The following is a 25,224-nucleotide window of genomic DNA, read 5'->3' as shown; positions in this document are numbered from 1 at the left end:
CCTGGGATAAATCCCACTTGGCCATGATGTACAATCCTTGTAATGTACTGTTGGATGTGGTTTGCTGGTATTTTGCTGAGGATTTTTGCATCTGTGTTTACCACTGGCCTGTAGTTTTTGTGTGTGTGTGTGTGTGTGTGGTATCTTTGTCTGGTGTTGGTACCAGGGTGATGGTGGCCTCATAGAATGACTTTGTGGGTGTCCCTTCCTCAAATTTTTCTGAAATAGTTTCAGAAGGATAGGTGTTATATCTTCACTAAATGTTTGATAGAATTTGCCTCTAAAGCCATCTGGTCCTGGACTTTGGTTTGTTGGAAGTTTTTAAAATCACAGTTTCAATTTCAGTTCTTGTGATTGGTCCATTCATCTTTTCTATTTCATCTTGGTTTAGTCTTGGAAGATTGTACTTTTCTAAGAATTTGTCCATTTCTTCTAGGTTTTCTGTTTTATTGGTGTATAGCTGCATATAGTTCACTTATGATCCTTTGTATTTCTGTGATGTCCACTGTTACTTCTCTTTTCTCATTTCTAATTTTATTGATTTGAATCCTCTCTTTTTTTTCTTGATAAGTCTGGCTTTAGCAACTTTGTTGATCTTTTCAAAGAACCAGCTTTTCGTTTCATTGATCTTTTCTATGGCTTTCTTTGTTTCTAGTTCATTGATTTCTTCTCTGATCTTTATGATTTCTTTCCTTCTGCTAACTGTAGGTCTTGTCTGTTTTTCTCTCTATAGTTGCCTTTGATGTGGAGTTAGGTGGTTTGAGTTTCTTCTTGTTTCCTGAGGTAGGCTTGTATTCCTATGAACTTTCCTCTTAGAATGGCTTTTGCTGCCTTCTGTGGGTTGTGGAGTGACATCTTTGTTGTCATTTGCTGCTAGGTCTTTTTTAATTCCTCTTTGATTTCTTCAGTGATCCATTGGTTGTTTGGTAGTATGTTGTTGAGTCTCCATGTGTTTGGGTGTTTTGCAGGTTTTTTTCTTTTTTTTTTTTTTTGATTTTCAGTTGTATAGTGTTGTGTTTGGAAAAGATGCTTGATACAATTTCAATTTTCTTAAAGTAACTGAGGCAGGATTTGTAGCCCAGGATGTGATCACAGAGAATGTTCCATGTGCACTTGAGAAGAATGTGTATTCTGTTGCTTTTGGATGTAATGTACTACATAAATACCTAAGAAGTCCATCTGGCCTAATGCTTCTTTCATGTCCTGTGTTTCCCTATTGATTTTCTGTCTGGTTGATCTGTCCATTGCGTAAGTGGGGTGTTAAATTCCCCCTCTATTATTGTGTTATTGTTGACTTGTCCTTTTAAGGTTATTAGCACTTGCCTTATAAGCTGAGGTGAACATATGTTGGGTGCATAGATATTTAAAATTGTTATAGCTTCTTCTTGGATTGATTCTTTGACCATTAGGTAGTGACCTTCCTTGTCCCTTAAAATATTCTTCATTTTAAAGTCTATTTTGTCTGATGTGAGTGTTGCTACTCCAGCTTTCTTATGATTCCTATTTGCATGAAATATTTTCTTCCATCTCTCACTTTAATTTGTATGTGTCCCTAGAAGTGAAGTGGGTCTCTTGAAGACAGCACATACATGGGTTTTGTTTTTATATCCATTCAGCCAGTCAATGTCTTTTGGTTGGGGCATTTAGTCCATTTATACTGAAGGTAATTTTTGACATGTATGTTCTTATTGCTGTCTTATTAATTGCTTTGGATTTGTTTTTGTTGATATTTTTCTTCCCTTCTTCTCTTGTTCTCTCCTCTTATGGTTTGATGACTATCTTTAGTGTTGTATTTGAGTTGATTTTTCTTATTTGTGAATCAATTGTAGATTTTTAGTTTGCAATTATTCTGAAGTTTTGAGTTAAGAGTCTATGTATATACAAGATTGCTGTATGTTGTTGGTCTCTTAATTGCAAGGGCATCTCCAGTGTCCTGCATTTGTACCCCCCTCTTCTCATGATTTCTGATTTTGATGTAATACTTGCATGTGGATGATTTCATACAATTACTGTATATATACCTTTACTGGTGAGGCTTGTCATTTGTGGTACTTTTGTTTCCTGTTGCTGTCTTTTCTTTTCTGCCTAGAGAAGTTCCTTTAGTATTTGTTGTAAAGCTGGTTTAGTGTTGCTGAATTCTCTTAGCTTTTGCTTATCTGTGAAGGTTTTGATCTCACCTTCAAATTTGAATGAGAACCTCACTGGGTAAAAATATCTTGGTTGGAGGATTTTCCCTTTCATCACTTTAAGTGTATCTTGCCACTCCCTTCTGACCTGCAGAGTTTCTGCTGAAAAATCTGCAAATAACCTTATCAGGGATCCCTTGTATGATATTTGTTTCTTTTCCCTAGCTGCTTTCAAGATTTTCTGTCTTGAAATTGCTCAGTTTGATTAATATGTGTCTCAGGGTGTCCCTCCTTGGGTTTATTTTATGTGGTACTCATTGTGCTTCCTGGATTTGAGTGAGGTTCCCTTCCCATGTTAGGAAAGTTTTTGGCTGTTATCTCTTGGAATATTTTTTTCTGTCCCCTTCTCTCTCTTGTCTCCTTCTGGCACCCGTATAATACGGATGTTGCTGGATTTACTATTGTCCCAGAGTACTCTGAGATTCTCTTCATTAGTTTTCAATCTTTGTTCTCTTTTCTGTTCTGCATCTGTGATTTCTTTTTTTTTTTTTCAAATTTGAAAATATTTAATCTAAGTGATCCTTTTTTTATTATTTTAATTTCCCACTGTACAGAATGGGGATCAGGTTATCCTTACATGTATACATTATATTTTTTCCCACATTTTCTTCCATTACAACATGAGTATCTACACATAGTTCTCAATGCTACTCAGCAGGATCTCCTTGTAAATCTATTCTAAGTTGTGTCTGATAAGCCCAAGCTCCCAATCCCTCCCACTCCCTCCCTCTCCTATTGGGCAGGCACAAGTCTTTTTTCCAAGTGCATGATTTTCTTTTCTGTGGAAACGTTCATTTGTGCTGGATATTAGATTCCAGTTATAAGTGATATCATATGGTATTTGTCTTTGTCTTTCATTCAGGATGAGAGTCTCTAGTTCCATCCATGTTGCTACAAATGGCATTATGTCATTCTTTTTTATGGCTGAGTAGTATTCCATTGTGTATATGTACCACATCTTCCGGATCCAGTCATCTGTGAATGGACATTTGGGTTGTTTCCATGTCGTGGCTATTGTGAATAGTGCTGCAATGAACATGCGGGTGCATGTGTCTCTTTTAAGGAGAGTTTTGTCTGGATAGATGCCCAAGAGTGGGATTGTGGGGTCATATGGAAGTTCTATGTATAGACTTCTAAGGTATCTCCAAACTGTTCTCCACAGTGGCTGTACCAGTTTACAGTTTGTGAGTATTTGATTTTCCCACCAACAGTGCAGGAGGGTTCCCTTTTCTCCACAGCCCCTCCAGCACTTGTTATTTGTGGATTTATTAATGATGGCCATTCTGACTGGTGTGAGGTGGTATCTCATGGTAGTGTTGATTTGCATTTCTCTTAGGATCAGTGATGTGGAGCATTTTTTCATGTGTTTGCTGGCCATCTGTATATCTTCCTTGGAGAAATGTCTATTCAGGTCTTGTGCCCATTTTTCCATTGATTGATTGGCTTTTTTGCCATTGAGTTGTATAAGTGGCTTATATATTCTAGAGATTAAGCCCTTGTCAGTTGCATCATTTGAAACTCTTTTCTCCCATTCTGTCAGTTGTGTTTTTGTTTTCTTTTGGGTTTCCTTTGCTGTGCAAAAGCTTTTCAGTTTGATGAGGCCCCATGGGTTTATTTTTGCTCTTATGTCTATTGCTTTGGGAGACTGACCTGAGAAAATGATGTTTTTGATGTCAGAGAGTGTTTTGCCCATGTTCTTTTCTCGGAGTTTGATGGTGTCCTGTCTTCTGTTTCAGTCTTTCAGCCCTTTTGAGTTTATTTTTGTGCCTGGTGTGAGGGTGTGTTCTCGTTTCATTGCTTTGCATGCAGCTGTCCAGGTTTCCCAGCAATGCTTGCTGAATAGACTTTCTTTTCCCCATTTTATGTTCTTGCCTCCCTTGTCAAAGATTAATTGACCATAGGTGTCAGGGTTTATTTCCGGGTTCTCTCTTCTGTTCCATTGGTCTGTCTGTCTGTTTTGATACCAGTACCACACACTGTTTTGATGACTGTGGCTTTGAAGTATTTCTTGAAGTCTGGGAGAGTTATGCCCCCTGCTTGGTTTTTGTTTCTCAGGATTGCTTTGGCAATTCTGGGTCTTTTGTTGTTCCATATAAATTTTTGGAGTGTTTGTTCTAGTTCTGTGAAACATGTCATGGGTAATTTGATAGGGATTGCATTGAATCTGTAGACTACTTTGGGTAGTATGGCCATTTTTACAGTATTGATTTTTCCAATCCAGGAACATGGAAAATCTTTCCATTTCTTTACATCTTCTTTGATTTCTTTGATTAAAGTTTTATAGTTCTCGGCATATAAGTCCTTTGCCTCCTTGGTCAGGTGTATTCTGAAGTATTTGATTTTGTGAGGTACGTTTTGAAAAGTTATTTTATTTTTGCATTCATTTTCTAATATTTCATTGCTGGTATACAGAAATGCGAGTGACATCTGAATGTTAATCTTATATTCTGCTACTTTGCTGAATTTATTAATCAGTTCAGGCAGTTTTTGGGATGAGTCCTTAGGATTTTCTATGTATACTATCATGTCGTCTGCATACAGTGACAGTTTTCTCTCTTCTCTTCCTATATGGGTGTACTTCTTTTCTTTTGTTGTCTAATTGCTGTGGCTAGGACTTCCAAAACTATGTTGAAGAGCAGTGGTGAGAGTGGGCATCCCTGTCTTGCTCCAGATTTGAGTGTGAAGGCTTTCCATTTTTCCACATTGTGTATGATATTTGCTGTGGGTTTATCATAAATGGCTTTGATTATGTTCAGGAATGTTCCCTCTATAGCCACTTTGGCAAGAGGTTTGATCATGAATGGGTTTTGGACTTTGTCAAATGCTTTTTCTGTGTCTATTGAGATGATTTCATATAACTTTTGACTTTTCTTTTGTTAATGTGGTTTATGATGTTGATTGATTTGCGTATGTTGAACCATCCTGTGAACCTGGGATTAACCCCACCTGGTCATGGTGTATGATTTTTTTTTTTTTTGTCTTCTGTCTTTTGTTGTTATTGTTGTTGCTATTTCTTGGGCCGCTCCCACGGCATATGGAGGTTCCCAGGCTAGGGGTTGAATCGGAGCTGTAGCCACCGGCCTATGCCAGAGCCACAGCAACGCGGGATCCGAGCCGCGTCTGCAACCTACACCACAGCTCATGGCAACGCCGGATCGTTAACCCACTGAGCAAGGGCAGGGACCGAACCCGCAACCTCATGGTTCCTAGTCGGATTCGTTAACCACTGCGCCACGACGGGAAATCCGGTGTATGATTTTTTTGATATGTTGTTGGATTCAGTTGGCTAAGATTTTGTTGAGAATTTTTTTGTCTATATTCATCCAAGATATTGGCCAATAGTTTTCTTTTTTGTTGTTATCTTTGGTTTTGAAATGAGGGTGAGGGTGGCATCATAGAATGTCTTTGGGAGTATTCCTTCTTCTTCCACCTTTTGAAAGAGTTTAAGGAGGATGGGCACCAATTCCTCTTTATATGTTTGGTAGAATTCGCCTGTGAAGCCATCTGGTCCTGGACTTTTATTTGTAGGGAGTGTTTTTATGACCTCTTCTGTTTCATTTCTAGTGATCGGTCTGTTCAGTTGGTCTGTTTCTTCTTGATTCAGTTTTGGCAGACTCTAAAATTCTAGAAAACTGTCCATTTCTTCCAGATGGTCAAACTTGTTGCCATATAGTTGTTCATAGTATTCTCTTATGGCTTTTTGTATTGCTGCAGTATCCGTTGTGATTATTCCTTATTCATTTCCAATTTTGATTATATGAGTTCTTTCTCTCCTCTTCTTAGTGAGTCTGGCCAGGGGTTTTGTCAATTTTGTTTACCTTTTCAAAGAACCAGCTCTTAGTTTTATTAATTTTTTTATTATTTTTTAATTAATTTTATTTATATTTATTCTTATTAATTTTATTTATTATTTTATTAATTTTATTTATTTAGTATTATTAATTTTCTCTATAGTTTTTGAATCTCTATTTTATTGATTTCTTCTTTGATCTTTATAATTTCCTTCCTTCTGCTGACTTTAGGTCTTTTTTGTTCTTCTTTTTCTAATTTGTTTAGATGGAGGGCTAGGTTGTCCGTTGGGATCTTACTTCTTTTTTGAGAAAGGCCTGTATTGCTATAAATTTCCCTCTGAGCACTGCTTTTGCAGCATCCCATAGGTTTTGAGAGGTGGTGTCTTCATTATCGTTTGTTTCAAGGGACTTTTTAATTTCCTTCTTGATTTCCTCATTGACCCATTGGTGTTTTAGTAGCATGTTGTTTAGTCTCCACGTAGTAGGTTTTTCTCATTTCTTTTCCCATGGTTGATTTCTAATTTCATGGCGTTGTGGTCAGAGAAGATACTTGAGATAATTTCTATGCTCCTAAATTTGTTGAGGTTAGCTTTGTGTCCCAACATGTGGTATATTCTTGAGAATGTTCCCTGTGCACTTAAGAAGAATGTGTATTCTGCTTTTTTTGGATGTAGTGTCCTGAAGATATCAATTAAGTCTAACTTTTCTATTGTTTCCTTTAGGATCTCTGTTGCTTTATTGGTTTTCTGTCTAGAGGATCTGTCCGTTGATGTGAGGGGAGTATTAATTTCTCCTACTATGATTGTATTCCCTTCAATTTCTCCCTTTATGTCTGTTAACATTTGTTGTATGTATCTGGGTGCTCCTGTATTTGGGACACATATGTTGATGATAGTGACATCCTCTCCTTGGATGGATCCCTTCATCATTAAATAGTGTCCTTGTCTTTCCTTATGTCTTTTGTTTTAAAGTCTAGTTTGTCTGATATGAGTATTGCAACTCCTGCTTTTCTGTCAGGTGAAAGATTTTTTCCCACCCCTTCCCTTTCCATCTATATGTGTCCTTTGTCCTAAGGTGAGTTTCTTGTAGGCAGCATATTGAAGGTTTTTGCCTTTTTATCCACTCAGCCACTCTGTGTCTTTTGATTGGGGCATTCAGTCCATTGACATTTAAGGTGATAATTGATAGGTGATTATTTATTGCCATTTTGAACCTTGTGTTCCAGTTGATACTATGGTTCTCCATTTTTCCTTTTTTATTTTTATTTTTTTGGTGAGATGGTCTCCAGTTATTATCTGCTTGATTGTTTTTTTTTTCCCATTTTTTTGTGATTGCAAAGTTTGGTTTTGGCTTGTGGTTGCCCTGTTTTTTAAGTATGCTAACCCCTTCCTATAATTGTGTGTTTTAGCCTGATGGTCCTGTTAGTTCAAACACTTCATTACTATATTAAAATTAAGAAGAGAAATATACAAAAAGGGTCTATTTATTTCCTAACATCCCTTGCCCACAGTTTGTGATTTTGATGACTCTTTTTTTTAAATTTTATTTTGTTTGAAATATGGTCACGATTAAATCTGTATGCTGGTTTATTTGAATGACTGCTCTCTGATTGTGGTTTTCTCAATCCTAGTTCTTCCTCTTCTTTTTTTTTTTCCTTTTTCCTCCCTTTCTTTCCTTCCTTTCTTTTTGGTTTAGTGAAGCCCTTTCAGTATTTCTTTTAGCCTGGGTTTTGTATTGCTATATTCTTTTACCTTTTGTTTGTTGGAAAAAAATTTTATTTTCCTTCTATTTTAAATGATATTCTTGCTGGATAGAGTATTCTAGGTTGCATATTTTTTCCTTTTAGCATTTTAAATATCTCTTGCCATTCCCTCCTGGCCTGTAGAGTTTCTAAAGAGAATTCAGCTGATAATCTTATGGGGCTTCCCTTGTAGGTAATATTCTGCTTTTCTCTTGCTGCCCTTAGGATCCTCTCTTTATCACTAACTTTTGCCATATTTATTATAATGTGTCTTGGTGTGGGTCTATTTGGGTTCAACTAGTTTGCAGACCTCTGTGCTACCTGTATCCTGAATTAAGTATCCTTTATATTTTGGAAGTTTCCAGTGATAATTTCTTCAAATATATTTTTCATTCCCTTAACTTTTTCTATTCCTTTGGAATTCCTATTATGCATAGATTGGCCCACTTTATATTATCCTATAGGTCTCTTATATTGGTTTCCTGTTTTTTTCATTTGGTTTTCTGTCTGCTGACCTGATTGGGTGATTCCCATTATTCTGTCTTCCATATCACTGATTCGTTCTTCTGCATTGTTCGTTCTGGTTTTTACTGCCCTTAGCTCAGTTTGTACCTCTGCCAATGAATGTTCTAGTTTTTCTTGGCTCCTCCTTATATTTTCTAGATCCTTTCTGAGGGTGTCTGCATTACTGTTCATATCTTCTCTAAATTCCTTCAGTATTTTCACTATTTCTCTTTTGAACTTCAGGTCTGTCAGACTACAGAGATCTGTTTCCTTGTTGACTGCTTTAGGTGAGTTCTCCTGTTGGTTTACCTGGGGGTGGTTTCTCAGCTTCTTCATCTGCTTGTTGTTTTCTTTTTCCATGACCGGGCAGTGTTTGCCTTGTCACTGCTGTGGAATGTTTCCTGAGGGCTGGCATTGTTGGTCAGTCTTTTTTGAGGCAGTGTGGCTTTTATGGAGGGTGGGCAGGGCTAACAGTGTCTCTCTGAAGCAAAGGAGGACTTCCTGAGAGTAGACACGCTTGGGAGGTCCACACCATGATGGCAGAAGATTTCACTAGGTCAGGCAGAGCTTGCTCTGGTGTTTTTGGGCTGTGGGGCTCTTGCAGGGGGCTGGTGGTGCTGGGCAGCTGTTCCTCAGGAGTGAAGCACCCCCCATGGGCTGGAGCACCTATCTGGGTCACTGAGAACCCAATAAGCTCTTCCCTATGGCAGCCCTACTCAGAAGGACTATCTGACTATGTAGGCAGATCTTTTCACAGCCTGGCCAGGATTGTAGCTTTTCTGGGCTGCAGGCCTTTTCTTGGGGGCTGGTGGTGTTTGGTGCTGCTCCATAGGGTTGTAGCCCCTCCAAAGGGCAAGCAGGCCAGGGCAGGGACAGCCCCTGTGGTGGTAGACTTCAGGCAATTGTTGAGGCCAGCCCTCCTGGATGGCAGGAAGCCCCAGTTCTGGCAAATGTATGGGAGTGGTGGGGATGGGGGGAGGGGATGCAATGGGAAGCACAGCTTTCTGATAGCTAGTGGCCCAGTAAGCTAGCTGTGGCATGGGGAGTATTCTATGGGGACCCACCCCTTCTTCTCTCCCCTCCTCAACATGGGCACAGACCAGGCTCTTCTCCCAGGTTCCCTCTGATGTGGCTTTCCACTTCCCCCCACTTAGAGTATTGCTCCCTCCCCCTGTGATGCTTTGCTTTCTAGCCTCCCAGGCAGTCTCTGCCCCATCAAACTTGACAGACCGGTTTCTAGACCTCCCAAGCAGTCTCCGCTCCACCCACCCCCCAGCCCTTTCTGGTGAACTCACCTCTGGAGCCGAGTTCTCAGTGCCCACCCCCCACCCAGGCATCTCAATTTTTGGTGACTGTGCCTGTAGTTCAGATGATCTGTTCAGTTCACAATCTGCTTTTCAGAACTCTGACTTACTGCTACAGTCTTCTCTGCATCTGGAGATTCCTCCAGTTTCTTTGATCTTTCCCCCAAGTAGGTGACTTTCCAGGGTACAGGATCCCTTTCTCCTCTGCAGTTCTCTTTCGGGAGCACCCATCCTTTCAGATTCACCTTCTCTCACTCTCCTCTTTTCTCTTGTTTTACCTAGTAATGTCTTGCAATTCTTACCATTATTGGAGTTTAGGTTCTTCTGCCAGGGATTGGTTGCTGTTCTGTGTGAATCATTTATACTGTAGATGAGGGTTTTTTTTGGTTGTGTTTGTGGGAGAGGGCGATGTGTCCCCCTACCCCTCCCCCATCTTGTCTCTAATCGCATCTGTGATTTCCACTAATCTGTCCTCCACCTCGCTTATTCTTCTGCCTCCTGTATTCTGCTTTTGGCTGCCTCTAGTGAATTTTTGTTCTCAGTTATTGTATTTCGTCTCTTCTTGTTTAAGTTTTATATCTTGTATCTCTTTGCTCAGTGTTTCTTGTAAGTTATCCACCTTTGCCTCCAGTTTATTTCCAATATCTTGTGTCATCTTCAGCCTCAGCAGCCAAAAGCCTTTTTTCCTGGAGGCTGAGAATCTCCTGATCACTTAGCTGTTTTTCCGGGGTTTTTCCTTTCTCCATCATCTGAGTTATAGTTCTCTGTCATTTCATTTTTATACGTTTTGGTGTGGTGACCTTTTTACAGATAATAGAGTAGTAGCCTCTCTTACTTCTGGTGTTGCCCCTGCCTCCTGCCACCCTGTGGCTGAAGTCAGTATGGGGGACTTGCTGTAGGCTTCCTAATGGGAGGGCCTGATGTCTGCCCACTTGTAGGTGGGGCTGATTCCTATCCCTCTGGTGGGTGGGGCTTTGTCTCTGGGTAGAGACTAGAGGTGGCTGTGTGCCTGGGGGAGGTTTGGGGGCAGCCTGTTTATTGATGGCCTGTGATCCCACCTGGATTATTGTTTGCCCTGGGGCTTCTCAGCACTGATGGGTGGAGCCAGATTTTCTCAAAATGGCCCCTCCAGAGAAAGGCACACTGCTGAATATTCCCAAAGCTTTGCTTCCAGTGCTCTTCCCTCATGGCAAGCCACATTCACCCCTTTTTCCCAGGAGATCCACCAAGAACTGCAGTCAGGTTTGACCCAGATTCATATGGAAACTTTGCTTTGCCCTGGGGCCTAGTGCATGTGAACATCTGTGTGCACCTTTTAAGAATGGGGTCTCCATTTCCCCAGTCCCATGGAGCTTCTGTGCACAAGCCCCACTGGCCTTCAATACCAGATGCTCCAGGGGTTCTTTCTCCTATTTCCAGATCCCTGCATGTGGGGACTTGACATGGGCTCAGAACTCTTACCCTGTAGGTGAGTATCTGTGAACCAGTTAGTTTCCAGTCTGTGGGGTTTCCCACCCAGGAGGTATTGGGTTGCTTATATCACATAATTGCCCTTCCTGCCTCTTGATGTGGCATCCTCTTTGTCTTCTGGAGTAGGATATCTTTGTGAAAGTTTCCAGTCCATTTGGTTGAAGTTGCTCAGCATTTGGTTGTAATTTTGTTGTTTTTACGAGATAAGGTGAGCTCCAGTCCTTCTATTCTGCCGTCTTAATCCCATCTCCCTGAAGCCTGCAAACATTTCTGAAAGAAATTAAAGAATAAATAAATAAATGGAAAGCCATCCATGTTCATGGAGTGGATGATTTATTATTATATATTGGTCAAACTAATCTATGGATTTAATGAAACTAATGCTAAAATCTAAAAGATAGTTTTGCTTTTTGCTAAAATGGAAAAAATCATTAAAGTTTATCTGGAGTCTTAAAGAATCCCAGTACTGAAAACAATCCTTAAAAAAGAGGAACAAAACAGAAGGACTCACATTTCCTAATTTCAAACTTACTACAAAAATACGATAATCACAGCAGTTTGATATGGCATAAAGATAACCTAATGAAACAGAATAGAGAGCCTAGAAATAAGTTTTTGCACATATAGTCAAATAATTTTCAACAAGGGTGCCTGTGCAATTCACTCAATGAAGAAAAGACTGTTTCTCTGTTTTTCCAATAAATCCTGCTGGGGAAACTGGATATTCTCCTGCAAAATGTGAAGTTGGATGCTTATCCAATATCAAATGCAAAATTTAACTCAAAGTGGATCTATGACCTAAATCTGAGAGCTAAAACTACAAAACTTTTAGAAAAAGACATAAAGCAAAAAGTTCAAGTAGTTTTGTCAATTAGATATGGCGTTTTACACAAAGACATAGGCAAACACAGGAAAAAAAAGACAAAAATTTTGTGCATCTAAAGATAGTTTCAACAAAGTAAAAGTGCACTCCACAGAAGAAAGGGATTAATACAGAGACTATATAGAGAACAACTGCTAATTCAACAACAATGAATAAAAGAACATAATTCAAATATGCACAAAAGCTTTGAAAGGCATTTCTCTAAAGAAGGTAACAAAACTGGCCAACTACCACATGAAAAAGATGCTCAATGTCAATAAGAATTTGGGAAAGGCAAATTACAGCTATAGTGACATACCTCTTCACATTAGTTGGGATTGCTCTTATCTTAAAAACATAGTAAATAAATGTGGGTGAGGGTTTCTTTTTTGGTTTTGGTTTTTAAAATGTTAGACTTATTAAACTATAATGTACAATATAGTACAATTGGAATCAGTTTTGAAAAATGCATATAGTCTTGGAATCATCATCATTGTCTTGGAATCACCATCATCTAGGAATCAAAAATAGTATAGTTGCTGTGAATATTTGTATGATCCTCCCTTTAAAAATTAAAAATAGAATTACCATATGATTTATATATTCCACTTCTGGGAATATACTCAAAAGCAAGGTTTCAAAGAGATTTTTGTGCATCCATGTTCATAGCAGCCTTACTCATAATAGTTAAAACAAGGAAGCAACCCAGGCATCCACTGGTAGATGAATGAATAAGGAAAATGTACTAGGTGGATACAGTGGAATATTACTGAATTTTTAAAAGGAAGGAAAAATGACAAATGCTCTATAACATGGATGAACTTTAAGGAATTTTACCAAATGAAATAAGCCTGTATTAAAAAGACAAATATTGTGTGATTTCATATATGTAAGAACTTAAAGTAGCCAAATTCATAAATACAGTAAGTAGAATGGTGTTATGAGGAGGCATAGGGAGAGAAAATGGGGAGTAATTTTTATTTTAGTATAGAGTTTCAGTTTTGTGAGATGAAAATGATCTGTTCTATGAACATTCTTAACACCTTTGAACTGTACACCTACAGATGACTAAGACAGTAAGTTATATGTTATGGAGTCTTAAGTCCCATGAATAGATCTCTTAACTATATAAACTGAGCAGCAATGTGATAATGGGGAGAATGTCAAGGGCAATTAAATGGGGCAAGGCATTAAGTAACATCTATGTACAAAGAAGACCAAGAAATATTTATGAAGACTGAATCTGGGAAATATGTTTTGATTGAATTAATGATTGGCATTAGAGCTCTCAAAATTTGGAAAAATATAAAAATTCCAATGTCCATGCCTCATGCCACACCGATTAAAATACGTAGAGGTAGGACAAATTATCAGTATTTTCTAAAGCTCCCAATGATTCCATAGGTTTCCAAAGACTGAGAACAGACCAGAATCTCTGGTTTTTATTAAGACAAAGTTAGTTGTGAGTTAACTTTCTACGTCTTAAACCTACCTCACATACTATCAGTTGTATGGTAAGATTATAGGTACAGAAAACATTTGCCCCATGTTACTCCTTACAGAAGTGTCGTCTGCTTACTTAGGGGCTTTATCAGGGGTAAAGCATTAGGCCTGGTTGAGAGGCATTTGGACGTGGCAGAAGGAAGTGTCCTCTGGGCCAGAGTTGAGATGCTGGCTGTGTGGGTCCCCTCGGGCGAGTGATTGAACTCCTGATGCCTGTGTTTACCTAATGGAAAATGAGTCTAATCAAGTGTTCGAAGTCCAATGGGTCCCTGCCCAAAGGGAACTTCTCCCTTGTCAGGAAGGTTGTCCACCTCAACCTTGGGCCCACCTTGGAAGAAAGGCCAGCTTGCAGTGGGGTGCCTGGTATGCCCCAGCAGGCCCTCAGGGCCATCAGCGGGGTGGGCAATGTGCCGGGACATCCCCCGCCAGGGCATCCCTCCAGCGGCCAAGACATCTCCAACTGCGCTGTGGGTTTAGCCCCGCGATGTCTTCTTCCTTTTCACAGAATCCAACTGATGCAGTACGTCATCTACGGCATCGCGTCCTTCTTCTTCTTGTACGGGATCATCCTGTTGGCAGAGGGCTTCTACACCACCAGCGCAGTCAAGGAGCTGCATGGCGAGTTTAAGACAACCGCCTGTGGCCGCTGCATCAGCGGGATGGTGAGTACCCATCTCTGATGACGGATAGCCAGCCAGGTCCCAGGTCTGTGTTTGTCTGTGTTTGCTAAGAGCCAGCTGCCAGGATGTAAAGATGCCATGACACAAGTATTGTGCTTACCCATGCAAGGATATGAAAAACCCTCAGCACACGATTGATTGATGAGAAATTAAAACCTATGACTAGCAGTATTAAATCAAGTATTTCCCTCATCAACTTACAGACAGGGTAGTGTAGATTTTTCAAATACAAAGTTTCCACTGTGAAATGAGATAACTTTCATACAGTCTCTTTGTTTTTGAATATGGACAAATATGGATATGCCTTTTTTTGGCTCTAAAGAGTTACATATACTATGATAAACTGTTATAATCCTTCTGAAAGTATTTATCAAGCCACTATTACACCAGGCCTCAGCACCTTCCCAATCACTGGCAATGATTAAAATATAGACCTCTGTCCTCAATAAGTTTTTAGGCTAAAACAGGCATTAACAGACTACAAACTGCAAGCCAAATTCAGTCCACTATCTGTTTTTTATTTTTATTTTTAACTTATAAGCTAACAATGGTTCTTATATTTGTAAATGTTTGGGTGGGGGTGGTGATGACTCTTTAATGACACAAAAATTATACAGAGAAAATTCCAGTGTGGTTTGCATGTAACTACATTCATTCAAGAAGTGATTGCAAAGCTTGTGAAGATCTGAAATAGGATCCAATGATGCAGTAGAGGAGGGCACAGATTCAAAGACTGTGGGAAAAGTGGACTCTTTCTGACTTTATATTTCAGGATGAGGATGAGAGGAAGGAAAAAGTCACCAGTTTCTGAGCTAGGCAGTGTATCTGAGGAGAATGATAGTGAAAAATACAAAAACACACACAATGCTTACAAAACTATTCACTTAAAATGTCATTTGGTATAATTGAGAAAACTAGGTTCTTTGAGAGTATGTATGGGAATGAAATACTCAGTTACAGTTCTTTATTCTTTGGAACCCTTGAACCACAAAAAGATCTTTATTTCACTTTGGCTTTTTAAGATTAGGTTCACATAACAATGGAATGAGTGAATTTAAGGCTCTGAAGATTTAGCTGTTACTAAAAAAATGCAAACAAGAGACTACTATACTAGTACAAGGAATTGGTTATTTATGGTGGGGAGGAAGTCACTGTTTAAAAAAAGCAGAGGGAAGATAATAATAAGTGTGAAAAATCCCCTTGGCAACTTTGACACAACAGCCACCCCTCCTAACTTCCACTCACTGAGTGTCAAAATGAAAGGAATTTAATTTCTGCCAGGTTAAAATATCAAATCAGCAACTACTGATGTTTAATATTTTTGGACACAAAGTATTTGTTTCAGATAATGGGTACTACGTCTTTTGCTGGAGGCAGTGTTTGGAGCATTTCTCATGGAGACAGGGCTGGTGGGCAGGAGTGGGTCTTCTTAAGACCTCCATTTGGAGGAGACTACTTTTATCTGTTGTGTGTTAGAATTTATTTAAGAAAGGTCTGTCTGAAAACTTGAAAAGCCACTTTTTATTCAGGAAAGACTTGGGTTATCTTTGTTAATTTTCTCACTTGTCACTTTTGCCTCAAATGCTGTGTTTTTTTTAATTTTCTACAGACTTTCTTTGCAGTGTATTAGGAAGATTTAGGTGACTGATGATAACTGGAGCAACATGCTGACAAAAGTAAGTTGCAGGAAAGAAGAAAGACGATAAGTTCTTCCCATCAGGAAGAACAGAGCTGCCCCTTGTCCACCAGAATGCCTTGCTTCCCAGACCCTCACCCACTTCACTAAGGAAGCAGCTCTGAATGCTCTTTTGGAGTTCTTACCAATGCAAGTAGGGTGGATTCATCAAACCACCACCAGCCCTTTCCCAAGTCTTTGTGCTCTTATTAGAAAGAAAGTAGCTTTTTGGAGTTCCCATCATGGCTCAGTGGAAATTAATCTAATTTCTACAAGGATGCAGGTTCAACCCCTGACCTTGCTCAGCAGGTTAAAGATCTGGCATTGCTGTAAGTTGTGTTATGGGTCACAGACACAGCTTGGATCCCATGTTGCTGTAGTTGCAGCCTCAGCCAGTGGCTACAGCTCCGATTTGATCCCTAGCCTGGGAACTTCCATCTGCCATGCGTGCAACCCAAAAGACAGAAAAAAAAAGAAAGAAAGAAAGAAAAAAAAAAGAGGATTTCTTTTGAAGGATAAGTAAAAGAACCCTAGACTAGAGTAGCCTATTCATACTCACTGGCGAGGAAAAGGGAATGCTGAAATCTGCTTTGATAGCTAAAAAAATGCACAGGCTTTGCAAATTATAAGTGTGTTTGAAATAAAAGAAAATGAGCTGTTTGTGAAGTTTCTTGGGGTAACCAACAGGATGCAGCCAAACTCCAAACCTTCATCCATACACTCCATGGGGGTATATATTTTAACAATATAAATACTGTAGTGTTTTTGAAGTAGTCTTACACAGTTATTGTGAAACTTAAAGATGAAAGAAAACTGAGGAAAGTGAGAATTTTATCAAATACACTGTGCATTAAATTCAAGGTTTAAGGCTTTCTTTTTAATAAAGGCTCAAAAATCTAATACTTCATTAATTTCATAGGACAATGTTCCTTTTGAGAACAGGCTTTCTCTACTGTACTCACCTGCTTTATAATTAATTTGGGGGGGGGCTTTTGACTTTTTAGGGCCACACCCATGGCACATGGAGTTTCCCAGGCTAGGGGTCAAATAAGAGCTACAGCTGCAGGCCTACACCAGAGGAACACCAGATCTGAGCCGCATCCGCAACCTACACCACAGCTCATGGCAATGCCAGATCCATAACCCACTGAGCGAGGCCAGGAATAGAACCTGCAACCTCATGGTTCCTGGTCAGATTCATTTCCACTGTGCCATGAGGGGAACTCCATGAATGTAATTTTTGAGAAACTAATATATAAAGTTATGATTCATTGCCTATTGAAGTATCCAAACACGATCCTTATTAAGTAGGATGCTCTAGGCTCTCAAACTGATGTTTAGAAACAGTGCCACATGGAAGACCCTGTCACTAAGTTGCTCAGTGACCATGTAGAAGGTGGACCACCTCTTAGGTCTTCACATGCTACTTAGTTAAGACTGTGACCTGAACAAGTCCATAAATGGCTTCTGGCAGTAATGTTCTTTGTTCTCCACTTTGTCACTACGCTGGTCTGTTGGTGCTCTGAGGCCTCTCCCAGGTGTGTGGCTGGCTGGAAATGAGCCATCAAGCCTCCTGGAGGTGTGCCTAGCCCTGGCCAGTCATGATTCTTAGTGACAATTCTTTCTCCTTCGTTTTCCTCCCCTATGTGCTGGGAGTGGCCTTGCTGGGGATGTTCAGTTTCTCCACCACAGTGCTGGTATTCATGCTGTACAACATATGGTCCACCTGTGAAGACATCAAGGCCCCCAGAGCAATGGGACAGCCAGGGTGGAGCAAATCTGCGTGGACATCTGGCAATACGGTACCCCTTCACACCTCATCACTGTTACCCTCTGGTGCCTGTGTCTGCACTTTAGTTACTACAGGGGCAGTGATGTAGCGTCAGGATGTGTTCCATCCATTCTAGTGAAAGACTTTATAGTCTTTCCCTCACTGTGCTCCATTTTCCAGATGGAAGCATCACTTAACACGTTTCGTTACTACAGAATGTCATTCAAAATGTTATATTTTCAACTGAAGTATTCAATTAAAAACATATTTTGACACAAAGTATTTTAGAATGCACTTAAATAAAAAAGCAGAATATTCACTATAAAAAGACTATTTTTCTTTAATTTCTTCCATTTTTAGAACATGCAATTTTCTACTCCATTATACTATGTGTACAAAACTAGTTTTGCATACATTATGCAAACCAGTTAATTTGCAAATCCAAACCCTTCAGATAACATATTTTTAAAATAATTAATTGCTTTAACTTCATTTATATTGAAAAACATAATATAAAATACAGATAGAAAGTCATCAGAAGGTATGCTATCAAAGCTGGCTGTTGGAAACATATTCAAAGATATTTTCTAATGAGTGGGATCCTCAACAACAGGCAAATAAGCTTGGTTCATTTTGACTGGCTCTACTGAGTGAAAGGAGGACATTTACTTAGTAAAATATTTAATTGGTATTTATGGCCAGGATGGTAGGAAATCTTATTCTTGGCAGAAAAAGGGGGAAAGAGCTTTTCATTAGAAATTAAGTAGAAATAATTTTTCTTTCAGAATTTTTCCAGAGGGATGTGATTGTTTTCATTTTGATTCTTGTTTTTCCAATGTGGTGTATCCTCATTATCTTATTTTACAATATTGTATGAACTGTCCATCAGACAAATCTTTTCTCATAAAGATCAGGGCTCAGCAACACTATTCTTTATAAGAAATTAAAACAAAGCCTATTTTGTTGTTAAATCTTTCATAAATGAATTTCTAGACATTTTTAATTTCCCTAGTTCTTAAAAATAAATATTTAGTGAATCTTTTTTCACTGTAGTTTTGATCATTAGGAACTTTTAAATCTTCTGTATTTGCTCAACCAGTTATTCTTGAAATCCTTGTTGCACTGACAATTTGGGGACTTCTCATTTGACCGAAACATAAAATTTACTTTTGGTCTTTGACAAAGATACAAGGAAATACGAATTTTATTTTTTAAGCCTTTTTCATTACCTCTTGAGAAAAGTGTAGTTTAGTGATGTCTAATTTTTAAGCACACACTATGTATGAAATATATGCATTTATTTTTTAGGTTAGAAGAAGAAAAGAAAGGCAACCTAACAGGCAACTGTCACTACAGAGGAGACATCAAGAGACCCTCAATAGACTGTACCTTTTTTTTTTTTTTTTTGGTCTTTTTTTGACAGCCAAACCGTTGGCACATGGAGATTCCCAGGCTAGCGGTCTAATCAGAGCTGCAGCCACCTGCCTATGCCAGAGCCACAGCAACTTGGGATCCAAGCCTCTTCTGCCACCTACACCACAGCTCATGGCAACACCAGCTCCTTAACCCATTAAGCAAAGCAAGTGATCAAACCTGCAATCTCATGGTTTCTAGTCGGATTCATTTCTGCTGAGCCACGATGGGAACTCCAGACTGTACTTCTATCATTGTAGTGAAGAATGATTTTTTTCTTTTTTAAAAGTTTCTAGTAGGATTCCAAATCCAAAAACATTTCTGATACATTAAATGCAATAAAATGAATTTTAAAAATACATATGAAATATAAATTCAGATTTGTATTTGTAACTCATAAATTAATTTTTCAAATTTATGTAATAGTTTCTCAGCTTACACCTTTATTTTGGTACTTATTTCCATGTGGACTACTAAAAAGATCTTACTGTATACTCCCCTCTTTGTTACGACCACAGGCCAAGGGTTATGCGAAAATATATCTGAGCCTTAGTATGATATAATCTGTACTATGGAAAGGAGCTTTATTTACAGTTGTTTAATTATATTTGTTTTCTTTTCTTTTCTGGCCACATCTGTGGCATATGGAAGTCCCCAGGCTAGGGGCTGAATCCACAGCCACAGCAATGCAGGATCCAAGTTGCTCTATAACCTATACCACAACTTGTGGCAGTGCTGGATGTTTAACCTAATAAGTGAGGCCAGGGATTGAACCCTCATCCTCATGGATACTAGTAGGGTTCAATGAGCCAAAATGGGAACTCCCATATAACTATTTGTAACTAACATCGTAAGGTCACTGTATGAAAAACATAGCTTTGATAGTCATTTTTACAGTTACCCACTGAACAAAGCATAACTTGTAGGGAAAAAGACTGTTTAAACTTCTCATGGACTAGCTAACTTTGTCCTTGTCCTGTTGTCCAAATAGGCCTTTTTACTACAAAAGCTAGAGCTGCAGAGGGCAGACACTTTGATTGCCAATGAAGAGTGTGGCCTGTTAACAGTGGGGCAGGGCGTCGGGGGTTGCACTAGTAACGGAGCTTCTGTTGAGATTTGCTTCACAGGCACCATCCCTTGGAACGCCTTCCCCGGAAAAATACGTGGCTCCGCCCTGGAGAACACCTGCAACACCAACGAGGTAACTCCTTCCCCGGCAGAGGGCTCCTTGGTGCGCCTGGGCAACCCAGGCTGAGGCAGAGGCTTCTCCGAGGGGGGGAGGCCAGATGGGGCTCAGTCTGCCATTTTTGACCTAGAGCGCGGCCCCTTGCCAGGGCCTGGCCCCACTGAGGGAGGACCAGAGGCCTTGTCTTCTGGCTGTAACTTGAGAGGGACCCCAACCCTGCCCCTCTGACTGTGGCGATTCTGCTCTTTCACCTGGAGGTACTTCTTCCAAGTAGAACATTTGTCACAGATTCAAGGTCATTTTTCATAGAAAAGAGTCTCCTGAATTTGTATACAGTCAAATTTTGATACATTGTCAGTTATTAGCTTATGTTTCCAGATCGTGGTGCTGCTCTGTCTTGTTCTTCCTCAAGTGGGAATAAATCCCAACACACTTGGGTTTAAAGTCTCTTGGCCCTAGAATATTCTCCAGGTGTTGGTTTGAACCTGTTCCCAAAAGCAAATTCTCAAAGGTGCTCGTGGGAGCCTGCATGCTTAAGAGAGTCCTGAGCTGCTTGGGGATAGCAGTGACTTACTGAAATAATCATGCACTGCCGGCCAGGCTGCTCAGCGTGAAGAGTGCTGACCTGGACCAGCGCATAGTGAGGGCTCCCCACCTGGGCTGCCTTTTACAGGCACCCAGGAGCTTTGTCACATCCTGATGGTGAGGCCCAGCCCCCAGCTCCTCAGATTGAACTGGGCTGGGGTCCAGCCTGGGCCTCAGGCAGTTCTGAAAGCCCCCAGTATGCCAGCGGATGCCCAGACTTCAGAAACCAGCCCTAGAGGAGAGAGGGAGCAGCACCAGGGGCAGTGGAGATGGAGGCCCTTTCCTCCCAACAGCAAGTGCCTATGCCAGTGCCCTGCTTCTTTTCCAGTTCTACATATCCTACTACCTGTTCATCGTGGCCTGCGTGGGAGCTGGTGCTGGCCTGGTAAGTACATCATCCTGGTAAGTACTGGCCCCAGGACGCGCCCAGTGCAGTCCCCCATGTCCTGTCCTCAGTGTGACAGCAGATTTCCCTTCCAGCCACCAAGCCCGGGACTTGACCTTGGTTGAGTTTCCCCGCTTGTCCAGACTGCAGGAAGTACCAGGTGGTGGGCTTGGCCTGGATGGTAGGGAATGAAATGTGGATTCTGTGGGAAGAAGAGAGGGTTCCAACACTTAAACACAGGTAACTAGGATGGCGTGGGGCACAGCTGACACTCAGCCCTTCCTTTCATGGCTTCAACTGTGGACTGATGTTCTGTGAGGCATTACTCACTGCTTTGCCAAGAAATCATTTCCAGGAAAACCTCATATATACACATTCCTACATGGGCAGGGGCCCTTGTTAGGTACAGAACTTCTATTGCATTGGGTCTCCTCAAATCCTGAGCAAGCGAGTACCAGGCGACTGCTTCCAGGGGAAGCACAGCCTCAGGGTCACAATGTTTTTGGTCCAAACAAGAATATGCATCCATCCGTTTGCTTCTGTTTAAAGACACCTTATTTAGTGTCTATTGTCAATTCATGAACAGTGAACTCACAGCCAGCGGCCCTGTAACTTCAACCTGACTGAAGCTCGTTCAACACAGGTATTTTCTCCGCCAGGGCCCCTGCATCCTTCCTGCATGTGGGAACACTGGCCAGCCCTTCAGGACTCTAGTAACACAATCACAGAAATGCAAGAACACATGGCACTAAATAGACTGCAAAAAGGACACTGTTGTTTATAGTCTGAGAGCTGCCACAAGAAGGCGTGTGTGGCCGTGGTGGACTCAGGCTTTTCCCCGCGTTGCACATCTGTGTGGCCGTGGCAGTGCCAGGAGGCCTGAGGCAAATTCACGAATAAAGAAGCTGCAACCACACAGGTGTATGTTGGGGTGTGTGTATGTGTAACTTGGGCAGGTGTGGCTTGTGGTTTCCAGACATCTGATGGGTAGAGGGAGGGGGAAATTGCCTGTGCTCAGCACTGAGTCCTTGCCAGCTTTTCCAACTGTGACATCCTCCCTGCCCATTCTAGCCATGGAAAGAACCCCTGTTCTCCTGGCTGAACCACAAGCCAGGAGAGGACTAAAAAGCTGCGGAGGGGACAGTGAGGCAAAGACAAGGGCACACGGGGCTTTTAGCCTCATTGTTCGCAGGCTGCTGACCCAGCTCTTGGGTGTGTTTTAAACATGTCTGAGTCTTTTTCATTAGCGTATGGAGGGGAGAGCAGATGACGTGTATATTTGAAATGACAAAAAGATTGTGTGTGTGTGTGTGTGTGTATGCTAGGTATGAAAATCTCCTGTTGTAATTATAAATTGGCAAAAGAAGCACCTTAGGCTTGGAGCTGGCCTGTTCTCACCCGTGTGTAGAGAGTCAGGGCGCCGGCCCCCACTGCCTGTATCTTACTGTCCTGTTCTGTTCTCTTCCACCAGCTGATCTACATGATGGCTACTATGTATAACTATGTGGTTTTGCAGCTTAAGAGTCGGGAAGATTGCTGCACTAAGTTCTAGATGCATAAGGGGCCATGAGGAGCTTTAGAGAACTCTACTCGATAGCTTGAAATGTCCCTGACCCATAGACTAAAGCAGAGCCTAGGTTTCTGCAGCTTTGTTTCAGTAATTTGTAAATTGCTCTAATCAACTTATGTCGCATGGTAGATTAATACAATGACTTACTGTATGTGGACTACAGAATAATGAAATCCTGGCTATTTCTACCGTTTGGAAAGGATTCAGTTACTTGTTGACACTGTTGAGCATCCACTGAAAAAGTTTTCTTAAAACTTTGAGCACTATCTCTAAGTGAAGTATTCAAACTTGGGTATCCTTATCTTTTCGTTGTTTTTGCTTGATAACCTGTTTCAGTGATGAAAACAAGTCCTGAAGATGAAATAGAAGAGAATTGTTTTAATCTGGACTTATTTTGTCAAACTCCATCTGGAAAGTAATTTACAAATGTATTTTAAATTTGCTTGAAACATTTTGTTTTTTAATCATTACTTGACTTGCTACCAAATAAATGCCCCTCAAATAAACTGATGAAAATTTGAAGGAAAATAACTCATCAGTTATCTCTGAGAAAAGGGTTTTACAAACTCCTTGCAGAGCCCAGAGAATTAACATCCAAGTGATGAGTTAGGGTGAATAGTAACTGATTCCTCACAGCCACTTCCCAAACTGCAAGTCAGATTTTAGTAAGATTTAATGGGGAGAGAAATTGTGCCTGGATATGAAAGTCTCAAATATGTTGAGAGGGAAATATGAAGTAGAAGGAAACTGTGTTGTAGATTTTGCAGGAAAAGATGAGGCACATAAAAGGGAAAGAAGCATTTGTGTCATCCACTATAAAGAATGATAATAAAGATTTTGACCTTTTGTGAAATGAAATCATGGCAGTTACAAATGAAAAATGTAGTTTCACCGCTCAAAATGTGTTAACACAGGGACTGCATGCTTTGCTTACAGTTATGACCTTCACTTAATTTTTCCGTGTTAAATATGTAGTTTTATATTACTTACTTAAACATTGTTCACACTTTCAGGCCTTTGGGGGAATGGATTTTTGTCCACAGATAGGAAAGATCTTTGCATGACACTTACTTTAAAATAACCATACGTCTTTCTGAACTTCTGCCTGTCTTTAAAGTTACTCTCAAAATGATAAAAAGTACCCTCTCATATTTCATTTTTGCCTTTTCTGAACAATAACGTTGACCATTTTTTTCTGAGTTCATTGTGTACTAACCTTTCTTCAGCCTCTCAATGTGAAGCACCCTGGTAGAGCATGTGCTCCGTCTCCGATGCCCCTGACAGCAGGGTGGGTATTAATACAGAATAACCCTCTCCCCTTTCAGTCCGCAGCGTCTAATCCGGCTCGCAGCTCGCTTTGCCTCCTCACATGCTCACTAGCCATCATGCTCACCCTTCTCTTCCAGATCCACTTCTTCATGATACTGTCTTCTAACTGGGCTTACTTAAAGGATGCAAGCAAAATGCAGGCTTACCAGGATATCAAAGCAAAGGAAGAACAGGAACTGCAAGATATCCAGTCTCAGTCAAAAGAACAACTCACTTCTTACACACAAAGGTCTGCCAGAGGGTCTCAGCCGACGAGTTGACAGCTCTGACAAATCACCAGACAGCTGCTCTGCAGTCCAGATGTGTTCCCCACCCAACAAACTCATGTACCAGTCCCAACACTTCATTGTCTGTCTCAAGCTGCCAGGGTGTGTTTCTAGGAAAACCTTCCAGTACGTAAATCTTTTTCTTTAGAACAGATATCGGAGGTGTCACGTGAGCCATTTTAAAAGGCAACACTTTGACAAAATGATGGTTCATCCTTTTGAACCTTGTGGCATGTTTGCATCCATCCCTAGAGTAAATCAGCCAAGACGCCTGGGGAAGATGGCATAGTCCTTGACACGGGCCCGTGGTGCGCCAGCATCAAGCGAAATGGCCACCAGTTCACGGATGTCATCTGTCCTCACATCCACGTATCTAAATAGGGAATAAAATACAGTTGAGGTGACGTTCCAGTTCTCACAGCTGATGTTTATTAAACTGGCTCAGGGATACGTGAGCCTTACAATGGACCTTTAAAAAAATTGGCTGACTCCCCCAGTCCAGGACATATTAATTTCCTGAACTACTCAGAAATCTTTTTTCTAAGAATGCTCAAGCGAGCCTGCTAGAGTAATTCTACTACACCTACCATGGAAAAAGCTGGATTCCAACTGTGTCAGGCTGTCCAGAATCAATTTTATAATAGGTTTCATTGTAATAAAGTGACCCAATTGTCATCATTCTTCTTGAGAAATCAATGTCAGCTCAATATCAGCTCTGCCTTAATGAGTATTTGCTTTAAATTTCTAAGAAGTTACAACAGGCTTCATAAAATTTTGTTCTACCAATTTTTTTTCCCTTAATTAAGAAGTGTTACCTTGTTAAAATGACCACCACACTCAACAATTTTTATGTGGTCTGAAAAGTGAGTTTACAGTTTCATTATCAACTATATACAACTTAATTACAACTAGACCACACACCTCCTACTTTTATAGACTTGAATACTTTAAGTACGGTTGGTATTTATTTCACTTTTTCTTATCTAAATCTTAGTTTCCTGGG

General features: G+C 40.4%; 1 protein-coding gene across 1 annotated transcript; it reads left to right on the top strand.

Moving 5' to 3' along the window:
• Positions 13,595-24,449, top strand: LOC110257945 (neuronal membrane glycoprotein M6-b-like). The gene is given in 6 exon segments (XM_021080964.1): positions 13,595-14,023; positions 17,345-17,456; positions 17,459-17,518; positions 20,028-20,101; positions 21,000-21,056; positions 24,033-24,449. Coding segments are annotated over 6 exon segments (915 nt in total). The 3' UTR covers positions 24,216-24,449.

Source organism: Sus scrofa, chromosome Y, assembly GCF_000003025.6.
Source record: "Sus scrofa isolate TJ Tabasco breed Duroc chromosome Y, Sscrofa11.1, whole genome shotgun sequence".
NCBI classification, from domain to species: Eukaryota; Metazoa; Chordata; class Mammalia; order Artiodactyla; family Suidae; genus Sus; species Sus scrofa.
This window is presented reverse-complemented; position numbering and strand designations above follow the sequence as displayed.